The sequence below is a fragment of the Muntiacus reevesi genome, chromosome 8 (assembly GCF_963930625.1).
Source record: "Muntiacus reevesi chromosome 8, mMunRee1.1, whole genome shotgun sequence".
NCBI classification, from domain to species: domain Eukaryota; kingdom Metazoa; phylum Chordata; class Mammalia; order Artiodactyla; family Cervidae; genus Muntiacus; species Muntiacus reevesi.
This window is the reverse complement of record NC_089256.1, coordinates 29,983,962-30,003,071: the sequence shown is the minus strand read 5'-3', so window position 1 is coordinate 30,003,071 and position 19,110 is coordinate 29,983,962. Positions and strand designations below refer to the sequence as shown.

The 19,110-nt window shown below is 45.6% G+C and overlaps 1 protein-coding gene across 6 annotated transcripts in view; it reads left to right on the top strand.

Annotated features, from left to right (window-relative positions):
* ERG (ETS transcription factor ERG) overlaps nt 1-19,110 on the top strand; it is a 317,528-nt gene that overhangs the window by 285,180 nt on the left and 13,238 nt on the right. For 4 of the 6 annotated variants that reach the window (XM_065943100.1, XM_065943099.1, XM_065943102.1 and 1 more), the window contains 4 exons: nt 7,157-7,360; nt 8,188-8,268; nt 10,227-10,298; nt 18,919-18,987. In XM_065943100.1, coding sequence (XP_065799172.1) covers nt 7,157-7,360; nt 8,188-8,268; nt 10,227-10,298; nt 18,919-18,987 — 426 coding nt within the window. The remainder of the gene's footprint in view (nt 1-7,156; nt 7,361-8,187; nt 8,269-10,226; nt 10,299-18,918; nt 18,988-19,110) is intronic. The other 2 variants (XM_065943103.1, XM_065943104.1) reach the window with 2 other exon arrangements.

Genomic DNA, 19,110 nt, shown 5'->3' with positions numbered 1-19,110 from the left:
TTTATTGTTTTAATCTCAGTTTACTGAAATAACATTTCTAAAACTTTTGGATATTAACTGTGTAATCTAAAATAAAAGTAAGAGGCTGCAGAGAAAGAGAGATGACTTTGTTTTTTAACCCTGTACCACGGGGATTTACCATTTTGATGTCCACGTGTTGTGGACACAGATGTTTTTAAAACACTTGAACTGGAGGGCTGAAAACAAAACAACTTATCTCTAGCGGCTCGTGGTTCATCTGCCATTAGTACCTCCGAAAGCTTCTTAAAATAAAGTGATAAATCAGACTTTTGTGTTGAAAGGAAGAGACTTCCCCTGTGATAATAGATTGTCTATTTCAATTTAGCAGAGTTTGCAATGCAGAATCCAGTGCGTGGATGCATTATTGCTCTGTAATGTGTTATTGTTGGCAAAGTGCTTCCACATACATTATCTCATTGACTTTTCTCTTCCCTTAACTTTTCACTTAATTACCCATAGAAAAAAGAAAATTCTAGAGAGGTTGACTTTTGCATCTAAGGAATGGTTGAATCAGAGCCCAAATATGAGTGTTCTGGCTCCTGATAAAACCTTTTATTTGATCACCAAGTTTGCTATGCTGGATGTGAATTAAGACATTCTTTGATTCTTCAGATATTTTCAATGACCCTGAAATTCCTAGATCATTAAAGTCCAACCTTCTTAGCAAGATCCTCAAGGTTCTCCTTGAAAGAAAGAGAATGTTAAGTGGCTCAGCCATGCCCAACTCTTTGCAACCCCATGGACTGTAGCCCACCAAGCTCCTCTGCCCCTGGGATTTTCTAGGCAAGAACACTGGAGAGGGTTGCCATTCCCTTCTCCATCTGTCATCCTGCTGCAGTTAAAATCTTTTTTGTTCATGCAGGCTCAAGCCAAACTCTTCTGGTGAAACCTTCCCCCCCCCTTTTTTTTCCTGATTGGGATGAATTGCTGCATCTCTGTACTTCCACGTCCTGCTCAGATGACAAAGATTCCATTCCATTTTGTGGGTCATCTTCATAGCTACCTTGTTCGGTAGATTCTCAGCATCTTTTTCTTGGCTACCTCTGAATCCCTGCAGTACTTGTGTATATCGTAAATGCTTAGTTAAATTCAGCTTAGTCTAAGGACTACTAAGACTGTTGGTCTTAAGACTAAAGTCCTATTGGTCCTTGGAATCTACACATTGTTCCATAAATGTCTATTGACAGTTGACTGGGTAAAGAAGAGTGGTACATATATGCAATGGAATACTATTCAGCCATGAAAAGAACAGAATCATGCCATTTGCAGCAACAGGAATTCAACTAGAGAATTACTATACCAAGTGAAGTAAGAATGATGAACATCATATCATATCACTTACATGTAGAATCTAAAATATGATACAAGGGAACCTATCTAGGCAACAGAAAGAAAGCCAGGGGCAGAGAGAACAGACTGGTGGTTGCCATGGGGAAGGAGGACACGATAGGGATGGATTGGGGGTCCGGAATTAGTGGATGCAAATGGGCATATCCAGAGTGGGTAAACAGTAAGGTCCTACTCTGTAGCACAGGGAACTATATTCAGTATCCTGTGATAAACCATAATGGAAGAGAATATATGTATGTATAACTGAATCACTGTGCTATGCAGCAGAAATTAACATAGCCTTGTAAATCAACTCTACTCCAATTTTAAAAAAATGACACCAAAAGAAAAAAAGAAGCCCCAGGCTCAGTCATGAGATTAGGAGACAGGTTCTGAGCTGCACCACTCCCTGGGGGCAGAGGGTGTGCGATCCATCCCTGAGCGGAGGCAGAGGTGACCCTGGGTTGGGGTTCATCCTGTGACCCATCCCCTTTCTCCTTCATATGCATAGTGGGGGGTCAGGGAAAGAGAAGGCCGGTTGAATCTTGTGGGACCTTGTGAGCTCCCTTCTGTGATGGCAGGGTAGGGCGGAAATAAGAAAACTTTGCTGATCCATCATGGGCCATGGAGGAGACCTGGAAGCCTCTCTCCTGGGTATTCTGTGGAGTTGAAGGGTGAGCTGAGACCCCACACACTGACTTGAACCCTAAAAAAATACCCTTTATAAGAGTGGTATCCATGCCTGGCCCAGGGAGCTTGGGGAAGCCGAGGGTGGACCCTCCCACTGGGGTGGGGACAGAGCCCCCTGTCTTGTCATCACTTCCCTGCCCAGGGAGTGATTATCAGCTCCTCAACCTCAAGAATGTGGAGGACAGATACCCAAAGGAGGTGGCGAGTGTAAGTGAGGGTGCAGGAAAGGTGAGTCTTCAACCAGCGGGTGGTGTGTGGGCACAGACGGGGTGTGGGTTCGGGAGATGACAGCTGGGTGTGTGGGGATGGAAGGTCCAGGGTGGAGGAAAACCTGGGAATGATGCTTAGGAAAACCATGGGGCCTGGAAACCTGGGACCATGTGCTTCAGACTGAAGAGTCCAGACTTGATCCTTGCAAACTGTTCTCTGTAGAACACCCATAGAGGTGGTCTAGAATAACAGCGCCCCACAGGTTGGAAAGGCACGTCCTCATTTACTGTACCAAGTGGTCATATTTTCATGTTTTGTTTTTAGTATTCTTTGCTTCTAAGTGTATAGGGTAGAGGTGTGGAGATCAAATTCCAAAAGGATACAGTAGTAATCTGGCTTGGTGTAGTTTTATTCTTTTCCAATGAAACAACTCCCATGAATGAACTGGATATAAAAAGTAATATTAAAATTTTATGAAAATGTAATAAAAACATTTTAGCAAATGTACATGTGCAGTCCTTTATAGGACCTTGTTTTGATTTTGAAACACAGAGAATATATATATATACTTATAAATAACTTTAATCAAAGTATCACATGTTCATTGTAGAAAAAAAAGAGAAGATAAAGTTGAGTGAAAAGGAAAAAATTTTAAATCTCCATTGCCTTTTGCTCAGATACAATAATTGCCGTTTCAATGCATATCTCTTGAAAATTCTTTCCATGGGTATATTTGTATTTCTTTGAAGAATATAATTGTACTACCATAATGTTTTCAAAACTTTTAATCTATTTTGAACATTTTTCATATCAGTGACTACATTCAGCAGTGTAATTTTAGTCTCTAAATATCACAAGGATGTTCCTAAATGTACAGCAACTTAACTAGTTCTCTTGTTTTGTGGGACATTTAGGGTGTTTCCAATGTTTGGGTATTATAAACAACACTACAAAGAACATCCTTGAAAATAAATCATTGCGCACTTCCTCCATGATTTCCTAAGGATAAATTTCTAGAAGTGGAATTTTTAGTTCAGAGACTATCCACAAAGTTTTTCAAAGGCATCTGACAAGTATTGCCGAATTGCCGATTGGGAAGGTCGTAGGAATTTATGCTCATGCCAGCAGGACAAGAGAAGGGCCATTTGACCAATCCGAAGCAAGAATTTAGCGCTCATAGTGTAGAGCAAAGAGAAATTGGCCTCCGGGGTCTTGCACGAGAGTCCCTTAAAGGAAAACTGAAAGAGCCATCACAACCTTGAGCCTAGCTAGGGAAACCAATTAACAGGCACACCAAGGGGTGCTGGAGAGAGACTGGCCTCCTTCTGGCTGTCTTCCTAAGGTGTCACTTGGTCATGTTAGCATGAACCCAGCAACTTTCCGGAAGATATTTATCTATCATTTTTAGAATATGTTTCCACCATTAAGAGAAGAAAATGCCTTCCCAGAATGAACTGATTTCTAGGAAGTAGTTACACCAAAACATAGTCCTTCCATGTTGTTTATACCTAGTGGTGAAATTTACAGGAAATGACTTGGGGACCCTGTGGAAAGGAAGGCCTTCTTTCCAAGAAGGCTATTTCATTGACCTCTGCACAGAACTAAGGAAAGAGGACTTGAATTCAGGGCATCCTGAGGCCAATATATGATTTGTTCCTATATGATGAGGAGTCATGACGTACCATGAGAAAAAGGGGGGAAAAAAAACTTTCTATGGAAACAGTCTGAAGTTTCGAACGTTTTCTCCGTGAAAGCAGAGTTCTGACCTCATGGCGGAGAGCCATCCGAACTTCAATGACTTGGATGGAGCTAACATTCAGTTTTCACAGGCTTACAAAATGTTTCCATGTGGTTGGATTACAAAGGCATAGGCGTACCTTTCTGTCAACGCTGCCATTTGAGCTTTTGTAGATATTCTATGCTTTCTAGCAGAACCAGAGATCTTAGTTAGGCATGGGTCCTGTGACCACTGATTCTGCATGGAGGTACTCACCTAGGCCAGCACTTCCACAGGCTTTGTGTGGACATGGGTCAGCTGACAATCCTATGAAAAAACAGACTCAGATTCAGCAGCCTGCATGGCACCTGGGGATTCTGCATTTCTAATTAGGTCCCAGCGAAGGCGGAGGCTTCCAGGTCCCATGATCACACTCTTAAGGAGTGAAACCTGGGAGTAGATGGTCTGAACCACATTAGAATTACGTGGACAGCTTTTAACAACTGATACCCAGGTTGCCCTCCAGCAGATTTCATTCAGCATCTCTGTGAGTGAGAGCAGGCATCTGTAGTTTTTTTTTTTTTTTTCAACCTCCCCATGACTCTCATGTGGAGTCCAGACTATGGACCAATGCAGATTCCTTCACATATGGGTGGGGAGGGGGACACAGGGGTCTTCATTGATAAGTAAATTGGGTATATTCATGGGGAGGGAGTGCGTAAGAGCTGCTTAAATGATGAACTCTACCTCCATGGATGGACTTGGACACATCCTGAAAATACAGTGCTGAACACCAAAAGCAAATTAGGTGCCGTTTATATTAACTTGAAAGGCATACAACAGTATATATAGTGGATACAGCAAGAGTATTCAGATATATACAGGGGTGATGCATGTAACGTTTCAGGATGCTGGTTCTTCCTGGGTATCCGGGAGGGCAGTGGGCTGGGGATGAATTCTGTTGGAGTCAAAATGATTCCTTTCTACTAAGAAAGATGTGAAACGGTAGGGAAGAAACAAAAGCAGGGAGGGAGGGGGAGACAGAAGCAGAGTGAGAAAGAAAAGGAAAGGAGGGAAGGCGGAAGGGAGGAAGGAGAATTCTGGTGGCACGTGACTGTCTGGCTGTGTCTCGCCATTTCTCTGTTCTTTCTGGAATAGAGCCTGTATTCCAACAGCACATCGGATGCCCATGCTCGAGCTGCCTAAAGTGTTAGTGGGAGCAAACGGGATTCCAGAACCATTAAGCTCGAAAACGATAGAAGGGTGGTCTATTCCCACAGCAGATGTTTCCACTTGTGATGATCTGAGCCTCGTGGCATGGCTGCCCTCTCGCAGCCTGTCCAGAGACCCCCCCAGACCCAGGTTTCCATTCCACATGGGAAACAGATGCAGAGGACAGAAGCGGTCTCCGGGGGTCACGGCCTTGAGAGTCCCGGGAGATAGAAGAACTCTGGCCTCTTGCTCTTGGTCCCGATGTCTTCTAGTGCTCAGGGACCCCAGGGAGGAGCCCCATCTGCCAGCGAGGTGTCCTGGGTACCCTCCACCCAGGCTGGTTGCGTGGGGTGGTCTCAGCTTGTGTTTCCGTTGAGGGGCTTCCCTGCCCCTTCTCCCCAGGGCCCTGCCCTCCTGGTCCTACGGGGGTCGCCTTCCGTACTTGGCGGCCGAGCGTGATGCCGCCGCCTGCTTCCTGCGGGTGTTTGTGCCACGGTTGTGGAATGTGAACGCCCCCAGCCAGCTTGCCTCCTGCAGGTGTGAGTGAGTCGCCAGACCAGCTTCTCTGCAGGAAAAGCGTATAACTGATGCCTCTCGCCTAGAAACACTCGCTCCTGGGAGGTGCTAGGGTTCAGGCTGACCTCCATGTCACTTCCAATTCTGTGGTCAATACTTTCCAGTATTTCATACAAATATTGTATGGGATTTTTTTTTATTAGTATGTAATTAGCATCTTCCTGATACGTGTTGCTCTTTTTTTTCCATATAAAGATACCAGTATTTTTTGAAGGAAATTTTTCATTAATTCTTATTCATTTTTTCTCATTGTTTCTTAAATTTTATTTTTTAAATTTTATTTACTTTGTGGCTGTGCCATGCAGCATGTGAGATCTTAGTTGCCCGATCAGGTATCAAACCCAGGTCCCCTGCACTAGAAGCAGAGAGTCTTAACCACTTGACTGCCAGGGAAGTCCCTCCCATTTTTTTTTTTTTTTAAATTGAAGTTTGGTTGATTTTCAGTGTTAGGTTAGTCTTAGTGTAGAGCAAAGTGATTCAGATGTTCTTTATTCAGATGAATAAATGAAAAAGTAAAATGAAAAGAAACGACTAAGGAAAACCATATCGCTCCAGGAAACGTTAGGTTAATTGAGCAACAAAGAAGCAAGTGGTCTGATGAATCCTAAACTTTCAGGATAATTCCCTTTAACCTTTTTCAATATCTGGTCTTAGCATTGACATCAGTGTTGTTTTTGATTGACCGGCATCCATTCCATCCCTTTGTAGCAACTCCTTGCTGTTTCCTGGAGCCTCCTCTCTTCGTTGTCGGTTCATGTGGCTCAGTCTGGCTTAACCTTCAGTTTCCTGGGTGGACGTGTAATTCAGACCCGATGTATTGGCACAGCCCCCATCCTTGACCACAGTGATTGGTTCAGGAATGGCCTTGTGATTCAAGTGGGTACAGTGATTCTCAACCCTAAGCATTTTAGTGAACTGTGGAGAAGAGGCTCAGAACCTCTTTACGGAAGTTGTTTAGCTCTGTAGGATGGAAAACTCAAACCAACAGGGCCCAACATACAAAAGGAACCAGTCAGAGAATGAAGCCAGTACAGAGGAAAGAGAGGCAAACCCTGGAGAGACTTGAGTCCTCATGACAGTGTTTGTGCTCCTGGACCAAACCATGCCTGAAGCTAGTATATCCCCTGGACTTCTCAGTTATGTGAATCAATAAGTACCCTTCTTTGCTTAAACAAAAACAAAAAAACTTACTTTAAAGACAGTAGTCTCCGAGTATAAGTCAGTTGCTCTTCCTTGGACGTTCTCCTTGGACTGGTCCCTGAGCCTGGCTTGAAAATTCTGGAAGAGTGGCAGGTGATGCTCTGGAAAGCTGAGGCTAGTGGGAGATCCCACGTGGGATATGTCTCTGCCTCAGGAGTTTGTCTTCAGGCGTTGATTAAATATTCTTCCGTCCCCTTTCAGATCCCACACTATGGAGTACAGACCATGTCCGGCAGTGGCTGGAGTGGGCAGTCAAAGAATATGGGCTTCCAGACGTTGACATCTTATTATTCCAGAATATCGACGGGAAGGAGCTGTGCAAGATGACCAAAGATGACTTCCAGAGGCTCACCCCAAGCTACAACGCTGACATCCTTCTGTCACACCTGCACTACCTCAGAGAGAGTAAGGTGGTCCCCTCTCCCACGAAGAGCACTGTCTGAGGTCCTTCTTAACCTCAGATGCAGAGGGTTCAGCCCTGTTACTGCCCTAACCCGATTCCCATTAGGATCTGAGAGAATGCTCAGAAGGTGATGACTTAGCCAGATGCAGAGTGAAAAGTGGCTCTTTTATAAGAAGCAGCAAAGTCACCTCTAGCATTCAGTTGCTCCTCCAGGGTTCCCCTGACCGAGATAATCACATATCAGAGGGAAACAGAGCTTTACCTGGCCACACGTTATTTCATCTCCACGATGTCCAAACGGAAGGAGAAGCATTACAGAATGGCTCCTACTTGATGGGAAGTATGGCATTTATCTTCCCGAAAGCCAAACCAAACTCCCTTGCATATCCCACTGCAACACAAAATGAGGAGCGTTTTCGCTTGGTATCTTGAGATGTGGCTTAGCCTGTCAGAATGGGGATGGCATCTTGGCAATGAGAGGCATGAATCTACAGAATTTGCTGCAAGCTTTAGTATTTCTGAAAGGTCAAGTACGATCAGGAGGAGCTAGTCGAGATAGTGCAACAGTGGGTGGTGTGAACTCTTTGGTGTAAATGCTTTGCCTGGCATCCCTGAATTCAATATAGGCCCCCATCTAGGTTTTACCATGCTAACTTGTAGCAGAGCCATGGAGAGATTTCCAAGCAGCCCATGATATTTAGGGTGGGGAGTGTTGGGGGCAGGGGGGAGGGGCAGATATTTTCTTTCTTCTTCTTTTTTTTGTTTTTCAAGGAAGGTAATTCTCTCTCTCTTTTTCATTTGGATGTTGCCTTTTTGTTTTGTTTTGTAGCACCTCTTCCACATTTGACTTCAGATGATGTTGATAAAGCCTTACAAAACTCTCCACGGTTAATGCATGCTAGAAACACAGGTAATGCTGGCCCCACCCCTTGCCCCCAGGACAAGCGTAGGCTTTTGTTTACAGGTCGCATGCTTTCCAGGTGGAACATGGGACAGCCAGTGCATCAGGAAGGCAGAAGGCAGAGGTGGATGGTGGAGGGGTCCTTGGTAAATCTGGTCTCTGTGTTGGCGCTACTGCAGCCTCTTTGGTCTCTGAGTACGCCCCTGCTTTCCTTGCCAGTCAGAGGATTTCTTTCAACCAGGAGATGTGCAGGATTAGCTTCTAGCCATAGCCTTAGCTCACTTTGCTGGGTTACTGTCTGCTGCTCTGAGTGCTCCAATATGACCTGTGCTGACTATAGAAACTAAAAGCATGTCCTGTATAAAGGAGCCCTTCGCGTCCTCGTTTATCTCCTTTGAAAATTAAAGGCTGATAAATCAACACTTAAAAAAATTTTTTTTTTTTAAATTCTTAAAGGAGTATTTACTAGGACCAGCAGGGATTATACTTTTCCCTTCTGGGTGAAGTTTTAGGCCATTTGACTTGACTTGTATCTTCTTGCACAGACCTTGTACATTTGCAAAAGGCAGTAGGAGGGAATGTTGGTTACCTATGGGGAGCTTTTGTTGCAAGGGAGGCTATGTTATGATTTTGGAAGATTTGAAGTTAGTGACTAACCAAATACCTGCTATTCCATGTCTTAGCTATTGATTCTATATCTTATTAATATTTATTTATCTATGTTTTTTGGCCTGAGCCTGATAGAGTTTAACTGATGCTTCTTCCTGGCTAACCCCTCTCCCTCCCGTCCCAGTAGAGGCTGAGAGTAGAGTCTGGGCGTTCTGTGGATGAATGTGGTCCTGGTGGCATCCCTTTTCTCCATTGTGATGGAGACACTGTGTAAGCCTGACCACAGGCTGCTAACCCCACTGTATCGTTTTGCCGGGACCCTCTGCCACCCCCAGGCTAGGGAGAAAACCATCGAGTGTTGGAAGGACCAAGTAACCCCCCATAAGCGAGCCAGCCAATTCATGGTCAACCCGCACAGAGAAATGCAGCCATTTCCCAAATGTTTGCCATGTTATTTTTAAACATGTAATATGAGTGAGTGCAAACTTGAGTATAGCAGAGATTGCTAGTTGATCTCTTGAGCTGGCCCTCAGTGTTCAGAACATTATGTTTTTAATCTGAAGTTAAAAAAATTGCTTTGAACTGATCGTACACTTTTCTGATGTAGGTTACACAATCAGCTTTTTAAGAACTTCGTGGCCAGAAATAGCAAGCACCTTAGACAAAGTAATTCCCCTCCCTTAGGAAATGCTTTGAAAATACACTCACTTTCAGATAACTTCATAGTCATTTAAGAATTCTTTTTAGCAGGGAATGAAAGTGTCAAGGAAGCTCTGATTTCATTATTTTTGTCCTTGCTAAACATAGAAGCAATCGAAAAGCAGGGTAGCACATTCCAAATGGACTGAGCTGGAAAAAAGGAAATTTTGTCCGTTAACAAGTGGAGCATTGATTGAGAGAGAGAACGGGAAGACAGGCCTCTGAACAGAGATGTGAATTCATTTTTAATTAGATCCATATACTCTTTGGCAAAATAGTTATAATTCCTTGGTACCACTTTCCAAGGGCTCTGTAAAAATGTTTTATGGATTTTTGTGCAATTTGAAAATGAAAACACCCAGCATAGAATTGTTCTCATAAAGCAAGCTTGTGGGAGGATGGAGAAACACAGGAAGGGGCTTCAGGAGGAAACTGAATAATCCAAACCCAAGACCCTGTGTGCCAAGTGGAGCATCCCTTCCAGCTCCAGCATCGGTTTCTGACCCACGTCCTTGTCCCTGCTCCCCAGGTCAGGCGTGGCTGGTTCCAGGAGGCCGCCTCCCTTGGTTGTCAGGGGGAAAGTAGGCTAGGCACTGTTGCTGAGATGGACAACCACAGCAGCAAGACCTTCACTGTTCTGTCTTTCCTTTTGTCTGCAGGGGGTGCAGCTTTTATTTTCCCAAATACTTCAGTATATCCCGAAGCTACGCAAAGAATTACAACTAGGCCAGGTACGAAAACACCCCTGTGTCATCTGTTTTTGTTTTTTTTTTTTTTGAGAGACATCCCAGGATGTCCCGTGAGATGTGTGACCTACGTCACGTGACATAGCTGATCTTGGATGGGAAGCCCTAAACAGCCTGACTCTGCCTCTGAGGATCTGGAGCCTAGCATCAGTCAGACCTTTCCGCTCAGAGATCACAGGGACAGTTCCTCCCTGAACATCAGGCTGAAAAGCAGTTTAGCCCGTTCACCAGCTGCTTTCAGACACAGACAGGCTGGTCATTCCCTACAGCTGTCCAATTTCAAGTTTACAGAAGGACATAGTATCATCCATCCATCCTAATCGCATAGCTCAGAACCAGCAGTGTCTCCCTAACACAAGTGGCCAGTTCCTAGCTGTAACGAGAGCCAGCCTTTCAGAGCAGAAGTGTGTAATCGATCATATTTACACCTGAATCTTTATGTCTTTCCTGATGACTTAATTAACTTACTAATTTATGTGTCATTCATGAAAAAATATATATCAGTAGTTATCAAGGGCCTGTTTGTGCCAAGCACGATATTAGATGCTGGGGATCTAAAGATTAGCAAAACTTCAGAGAGCTCCCTGCCTGCAGAAAGCTGACCTGGCCTTTCCCTAGGTGGCCACCCACCCTCCTGAGTGCCAGCCATGGCGTGCAGTGGGGAATGAGCCCACGGGACACAGGCTAAAGCTCTAGATGTTTCAATAAAGTCACCTAGAGCCAGAACAGACTCACATGCATAATATTTAACCATTTAAGAGTGAGGTGCCTGGAGCCGGAGGGACAGAAATGGATGTTTAACCTAAAGCACTGATCTTGCAGTAGAAGCACCACCTCTGACAATAGCGGCTGTGGGAGTAGGAAGGGAGAAGGATTCTTCCCTAAATTCCTTCCTCCAGGAAAGGGATGGGACTTGTGCGCTGCAATGGAAAGGCCATGTGTCAGAGGAAGGTGGAGTGTTGCCAGGTGAAGAAGTGCAGGGGGTGGCCTTGGGCAAGCGTCGTTCCCACATCTAAGCCCTCACTGGTATGCACAACCCCGTGAGCTGGATGCCGTGAGCAAGTCTCATAGCTGAGGAATGGTGACTCAGGGCTGTGGGATGGCTTCTGCCTGTCCACACGTGGATCTGGAACTCCCATCTTCCTTCCTAGACCCAAGCTGTCGCTCTTCAGCTTCTGTCGTCTGTCCAGGCTGCCCAAGTCCCCATGTGAGCTGGTCCCATGCACCAAGCTTGTGGTTGCTGTTTCTCCCCATCAAAAAAGATGGGGGACCAGAGAGCTGACTAGCAGAGGGGAAGATGCTTCTCCGGGTGAGGACCGCTCTGGTACTGCGACGGAGCCGGCAATTTTCTGTCCTCTGACCTGTCCCTCCCCTGTCCCTCCTGAAAAGCACAGTGGAAAAGCTTGGCCAACATGCTTAGTTATCTCTGACGCAGGCCACGTAATCATGGACAAGACTCAGGGTCTGCAGTGATCTAGACTGGCTCCAAAGGAACCCACGACCTGTACTGGAAAAGGAACATCAACGCACACGTGTCATGCTAGGTCTAGACGTGCCTGAGCTTACTGCCAGTAAATGCACCTTTAGGGGGACGCAGGACATATAGGAAAATCATACTGATTTTGTAAGTGTTTTCCTCACAGAAGCATAAGCTGCCTGTAAACCTTTGGCCAGGGGTTGCTCATTTGTTTGTCTGAAGAGATTTCGTGGATGTGTCTGAGTCTCAAAAGCCAGGAATTGTGAGCTGGTGTTGGGGTCGTGGGGCCATGAGAGTTGGTTTAGTGTGACGGCCAGGACTACATGTTGCTTCACAGACAGAACAGTAGGTCTTTTGACTTCCCTGAGGGTCTGGTGTTCAGACTCTGCGCTTCCAGTGCAGGGGGCAGAGGTCTGATCCCTGACTGGGGAGCTAAGACCCCACATGCTGCTTGACTCAAAAAGAAAAAAACAGTGGGTCCTAGAGCTTCTTTTTACCCTCTTTGAGGATGTGGTGGATTTGGAAGAGGTCCTTTTCTTAATATTATAAAGTTTTATTCATACTTTTATATCCTCTTTTTAAATTTGTTTTTAATTGGAGGATGATCGCTTTGCACTAATGTGTTGGTGTCTGCCGTGCATCAGCATGAATCAGCCATGGGTATACACGTGCCCCTCCCTCCTGAAGCTCCCTCCGACCTCCCACCCCCTCCCAGCCCCTAGGTTGTCACAGAGCCCCGGGTTCTGACTCCCTGCGTCATGCAGCGAATCCCCACTGGCTGTCTGGGTTGCACGTAGTGATGCGTCTGTTTCAGCGCTGCTGTCTCAGTCCGTCCCACCCTCTGCTTCCCCCATCCGTGTCCACACATCTCTTCTCCGTGTCTGAGTCTCCACTGCTGCCCTGCCCGTAGATTCATCAGCACCCTCTGGAGCGTTTGAACTTAGGGAGAATTGACTTGTCTGTACACTTGGGGTGGGCCTGTGATCAGCCTTGCAGGGACGGCCTTGTAGTGGTGCAGTTGGAGAAGTTTGCGATGGCTTGAGAGGGGGCGGGGAGGGGCAGATGGGTGGTGCAGGGGTCTTTGGGAGAGGGGGGTCCCTGGGAATCTGACCGTGTGCCTGTGGTCACTGGGTTTCTTTCAGAAGAGGTGGTTGCTGACTGTTTGCTGGGGAGAGGTCGTTGGGGACAGAGGCCCGAGTTCCCGTTCCCCTGCACCCTTGGTTTGCAGTGTCTGTTCACGTCTCTGATCTCACACCCACGGAGACAGGGGACTCCTTCCTCCCATTCATCTGTCCTCCCGAGTCCAACGTCCTGGTGCTCCCTCCAGCTCCTTCATTTCCTTCCTTCTCCAGCACCCAGCCCTGGGCTACCTGCCCCCTCCTCCCATTCTTCTTCCCATGGTCCATTGAGCCTGTGTTCCAGAGTTCCCTTGCGGCCTGCCCTGTCCAGAGGCTGCATCCTTTCTGTTTCCCCCACAATCAGCCGGGACCGCCCAGGGATCTTACAAGAAAGGGCACGATGGACAGCATACTCCTTGTTCATGCCGCAGCCCCCTGCCTTCCTGTGCTCGTTCCTATTTATTTTTCCCAAACTGTCCTGATTCAGAATGCACCCTGTTTTCATGATCCCTTTGTTGAACCAGCATTTAGATGAGTCTGTCCACTCCTCTTAGAAAATGCTAGCACACGGGCAGATCCGTTTACATTCTTTTTTTATGATCGCATTCTGTGGTATCACATGTGTTTCTCTGGGAGTCAGTTATTATTACCAGAAGTCCTTTTCCCATCCTCCCCAGAGGCACCCTCCTCTTTTTTTGCTGCATTCATGTCTTTTGGGGACGATGGCCCCTTGAGGCCTCAAGGGGCACAGAGGCAAGTCTGACTCGGGGAAACTTGCAGGCTGGTATTTGACGTCGTGATGTAAGCCCCTGCCTGATATCTTGGGAGCGGTGTAGTGTGAAAGCGCTGGTGTGAGCCCAAGACGATCTGTGACCCCACACTGTCCTCCTCCATCACCATGGCAACCCCACCATGACCCACATCTAGGACGTTGTTGAAAGAGGCTAGAGTCTTGGGTCTGCAAGTGCAGCCTTGACTTTGGCTTTCCAGCTGGTGCTCCTCAACCGTTTCGTGGGATCTGCAGTGATTCCTCCCTCAGGGTTTGCAGCGCAGGGCCAGTCAGCCTCTCCAGTCACAGCAAGACCGCATAGCTAGTGCCCTGTCTCCTCAGTTAAGCCTCCATCACGGCACGTGGCTGAAAATACATTCTTGCCTTTGCCCTGACTCTGCTATAACCACAGAACCTGCAAACCTGGCTGAGAAGGGAAGGTGAAATACCCCGCCTGCCGGATCCCCATGCCTTTGACAGAGGAGTTTAGAAGACTATAGGGAGAGCTGGAGGAGAACGGGAGAGGGTAATTTAATCACGGTAGTTAGACTTGACTCTAAAAATTCCGTGCATTAAGTAGGAGTTTAGAGATTGGTTTTGGGCCATAGCTATTGGTCTTTGTGTCTTTGCCGTTAGCATCCAAGCTCATTGAGAGCTGGCAGAATCCATCCTTTCACATCCAGCACAGCCAGGGACCTCCAGAGTTGCTTTGTACATGTGGCATGGGTCCTGCAGAGGGAGGGTAAGCCCTCTCACAATCCAAGTTCTGGTCCTTTAAAGTGGCGGGTAGACTTGAAGAGGGCCAGCAGGGCTGTTCGGTGATCCTGATGAAAAGAGAGTATAAAACTTGGTGAACCTGATCTTGCAAGAAGGACAGCAAGGACGCTGTCTTACATCACTGATGTCTGGAGGAGGGAGAAGTGCGGGGGAGGAGTCTCATTCAGAATCAGGAACGGATCTTGTTGCTGTTTAGTTGCTAAGTCATGTCCGACTCTTCGCGACCCCATGAACTGCTGCACGCCAGGCTCCTTCATCCTCCACTATCTCCTGGAGTTTGCTGAAATACATGTGCATTGAGTCGGTGATGCCGTCCAACCATCTCATCCTCTGCTGACCACTTCTCCTCTTGCCTTCAGTCTTTCCCAGCATCAGGGTCTTTTCCAGTGAGTCAGTTCTTCACATCAGGTGACTAAAGTGTTGGGGCTTCAGCTTCACTTTCATCATCAGTTCTTGCAATGAGTGTTCAGGGTCAATTTCCTTTAGTCTTGACTGGTTGGATCTCCTTGCAGTCCAAGGGACTCTCAAGAGTCTGCTCCAACACCACAGTTATCTTAACTCCAAGGACATAAGCAAAGGTGCTGGGGTGAGGGAGCCAGCAACAGTCACAATCCTTCTTTGTAGTTTCATGGGTTTTGGTCTAAATCATGGCAGAGAGCATACTTCTTTGGTACCTTCAGCTGCCTCTGGAATGGTTCTTATAAAACTCAGTTTTAAAACAGTCTGTTAAAGAAATAAAAAAAGCAAAACCCATGCCAGAAAGCAGCCTTCCCTGGCACAGACCTTCTGCCAAGTTTATGAGTTAATGGCCTTGAAGATCAAAATGGAAGAGAAATGAAGGGTGGGTTGAAATGACCACCAAGAAGTGACATGTAAACTGTGTTCTTACTCGAAGTCTTATGATCTACTCATCCATCAGGGGCCAATAGCAAATGTACATGGTGTCATAATTTTTCAAGCAGCCAAGGAGCAGAACTGCTCAAAACTGGCTCTGCTTCGAGGTGGTGTAGCTGCTGGCGAGGTCACTGAAATGGTCGTCTCTCAGCGAGGCTTGGTTCAACATTTCCCAATGTCACATCCCACAGGAGGGGGCTCGGGGCCCCCACGGCACATGATCAGTAGCTGATAAGACAGCCCTGGGGCAGAATTTCATGAACAAAAACAAAACTCCACTTATCTTCCATGGCAGTATGTTCATGAGCACATTAATCATTGTTCATGTAAACATCTCAAGTTCTTGGCTAAGAGTCAGGCTTGGAGTTGTTTAGGTCCTGACTGATTTTCGAGGCAGGATGGGACACGGTTATGTACTCTACGAAGGACTTCATGAAGAAAGAGTTTTAGAATATTTTTCTATTAGTAGCTTGGTGCTTAATTTCTTCCAGGTACCTTTCACGGGCAGTCTTCTTATGTTTAAGGTAGTAGCAGACTCACCAACTGACCCTGGCTATTAATTTCATTCGTGTTCTCATACTTCAGGCGAAAGCATTCCATCTAGAACCCTGTCCTCTCATTTATTGGCATTCACAGACTCAGACAGCATTTCTGAAATAATTATCTGTAGGAACACAGATTTGTAGAAAAGAAAAATGGAAATTGTCTAGAACAGGCTTTCTCAAACTTCAGTGTACAGCCAAGTCAAGTGAGATCTTGTTTTGAAATGGAAGTATAGTTGATTTACAATGTCATGATATTTTCTGGTGTACAGAAAAGTGATTCAGTTATATATATGTGTGTGTGTGTGTGTGTGTGTATACATATATATACCTGCACATATATTCTTTTTCTGATTCTTTTCTCCTATAGGTTTTTATGAAATATTGAGTATAGTTCCCTGTGCTATACAGTAGGTCCTTGTTGATTCTGTTTTATTTTTAGTAGTGTGTATATGTTAATCTGATTTATCCCTCCCCCACCTTAGGAAACCATAAGCTTGTTTTCTATGTCTGTGGGTCTAATTCTATTTTGTATATAAGCTCCTTTGTATCATTCTTTTTTTTAAGATTCCACATGTAAGTGATATCATATATGTGTCTTTCTCTCTCTACTGCTAAGTCGGTTCAGCCGTGTCTGACTCTGTGTGACCCCATAGACACAGCCCACCAGGCTCCCCTGCCACTGGGATTCTCTGTCTGGCTTACTTCAATAGAGTGATAATCGCTAGGCCCATCTGTGTTACTGCAAATGGCATAATTTAATTCTTTTCTAATGGCTGAGTAATATTCCATTGTGTGGTTTCTCTGGCGGTTCAATGGTACAGAACCCATCTGCCAGTGCAGGAGATGCAGGTTTGATCCCTGGGTCAGAAAGATTCCCCTGGAGAAGAAAATGGAAACCCACTCCAGTATTCTTGCCTGGGAAATCCCATGGACAGAGGAGCCTGGCGGGCTATGGTCTACAGGGTCGCAAAAGAGTCAGAGATGACTCAGCAGCTAAACACCAATATTCCTTTGCGTGTGTCCCGCATCTTCTTTATCCATTGGTAGTCAGTGGGCATTCAGGTTGCTCCCATGCCTTGGCTGTTGTGAGCAGTGCTGCTATGAAGAGTGGGGTGCACGCGTCTTCTCTAATTATGGTTCTCTCCAGACATATCCCCAGGAGTGGGATTGCAGGGTCGTATGGTAGCTCTATTTTTTTTTTTAACACGAATCTGGTAAAATGCAGATTCTAATTCAGTAGACCTAGAGTGAGATTCTGCATTTATAACAAGCTCCCAGATGTTACCAGTATTGCTGGTCCCTGGAGAAACGAGGATCTGGAGCATATTTCTGGATTGTCTTGCTTTTTTACTCTGTAGATAAAAACCCTGTGGTCGGTGTGACTGTCTGCTCCTGTAGTGGGCTAACATACTCTTACAATTGCCCTCCTAGATGTTTCTTTGTGACACAGTTCTCAAATTGAAACTCTGGCTAGCCATTTTCTAGCCAAAAGGCAACTAGATGAGAATCCGTGTGCAAATGCCCCCAGCGACCTAAGTTGAAATTTAGTGGTAAATTGATAGCAGCTGCAGATTTAACTCCCCTGTGTAATCCCAACATCAGAAAAATGAGACTCCGAGGGACTGGGTGGGAAACGCTTCCAGTCCCAACATACAAAAGTGCCCATGGAGAGGGAGTGGTACGCAGCAGCAGAGAAAGTGATCAAACTCAACCGAAGCTCTGGAGAGTAGGATTTCACAGACCACACCAGTCGAGATGGTCGTAGCCAAACAGACCAAATAAATTAGGGCAATTCTGTGTTGGATTTCACGTTGCATTTCATTGCTTGTCTCTCTGGGATAGGAAAATGGAAAGAGACATGTCTTTTGCAACATAAGTCAAGCTTTTTGAAGACAGACCCACCAAATGGCCAACTTTAAACCAAGTTTAAAACCTCTCCACGTGAGAGTGTATAGCCATCTCCAGGTGTCTGGCAGCAGGGCACCTGCTGTGGAACCTGGGTACGGCTTTCAGCTGGCCCAGTGACACACGGCGTTGAACCTACCGATCCAAGAAGACGTAGATGTGAAATGGCTCTGTCATAAAACCACATGTACCAATAGCTTTACATAGGCACAGTCAGTAAGAGCATGCATAATAACATTTCTGGAATATATTTTAAAGGAAACTTGAAACAACTTAGAGTCATAATCATAATAGAACTTGCACTGAGGGTGCCGAAATATAATTATTCAGTTTGCATATGCGAAGTGTGATGAAGGTTTATGGGACAAGTGACAATACATTATAAATACCAAAAAAAAATCATTGACATATACTTCAGCTCTATGATCACTGCTAATATGTTGCGGAGGCAATACTATTTCAGTCTTACCGATGACTTCATGAGATTCCTTTTAGGGAAATCCTAAATTCATTTGGAGCAGGAGAAAAAGTAGACATTTGCACAGAGAAAGAGCTAGTCCCTTAAAACTGATTTAATAAAAGTGGATGAAGGGGAATGAGGGGTGGCTGAGAGAGGCAGGTGGCAAATAAAGAAGGCAGTCCTCTTTTCCAAGAAGAGGAAGGAACATGAATGCCATTTGGTGGATTTAGGGTCAGGCCTTGAGCAGGATCCGTTAATTCATCAGTACCGCAGGCTGTGTTTCAGACAGGTCATACACATAATAAAGGGGTAATGGGCTTCAGTCAGCTCAAGCTGGAAGCAAAACAAACAGATTGTAAGAAACTTGATATGGCCTTGACCTGTGATTGCAGTAAATTATTCTAGGGGAGTCCGCCAGCTCCCAGAGAATCTGTCCATGGGAGTTTTCAGATTAATGGGTGAAAATGGGTTAGATCAATAAAAGATACAAAGTTATCTTTTGTAAATAAAACATAAATCTCATGAAACCCAGATTGAATGTTTCTTTGGATCACTGGGTCTTCTCACTTATTCTAATAAACACAAACTTTAAAAAGCATACAAAGTAGCTATTATCAAGCTACATCATTGATCTTTTAGTCATTTTATTTGTCTTTACAGATTTACCTTATGAACCACCCAGGAGATCCGCCTGGACCAGCCACGGCCACCCCGCCCCCCAGTCGAAAGGTACGGTGTTGGTTCCCGCTGCCTTGAACCCTCTCATCACCAGGCAGTGGGTGATGGAGTAAATGATCATCTCTTTAGCCAGTTTGTGCTTTTTCAACATACAACATGTGTGTCCCTTTGGCC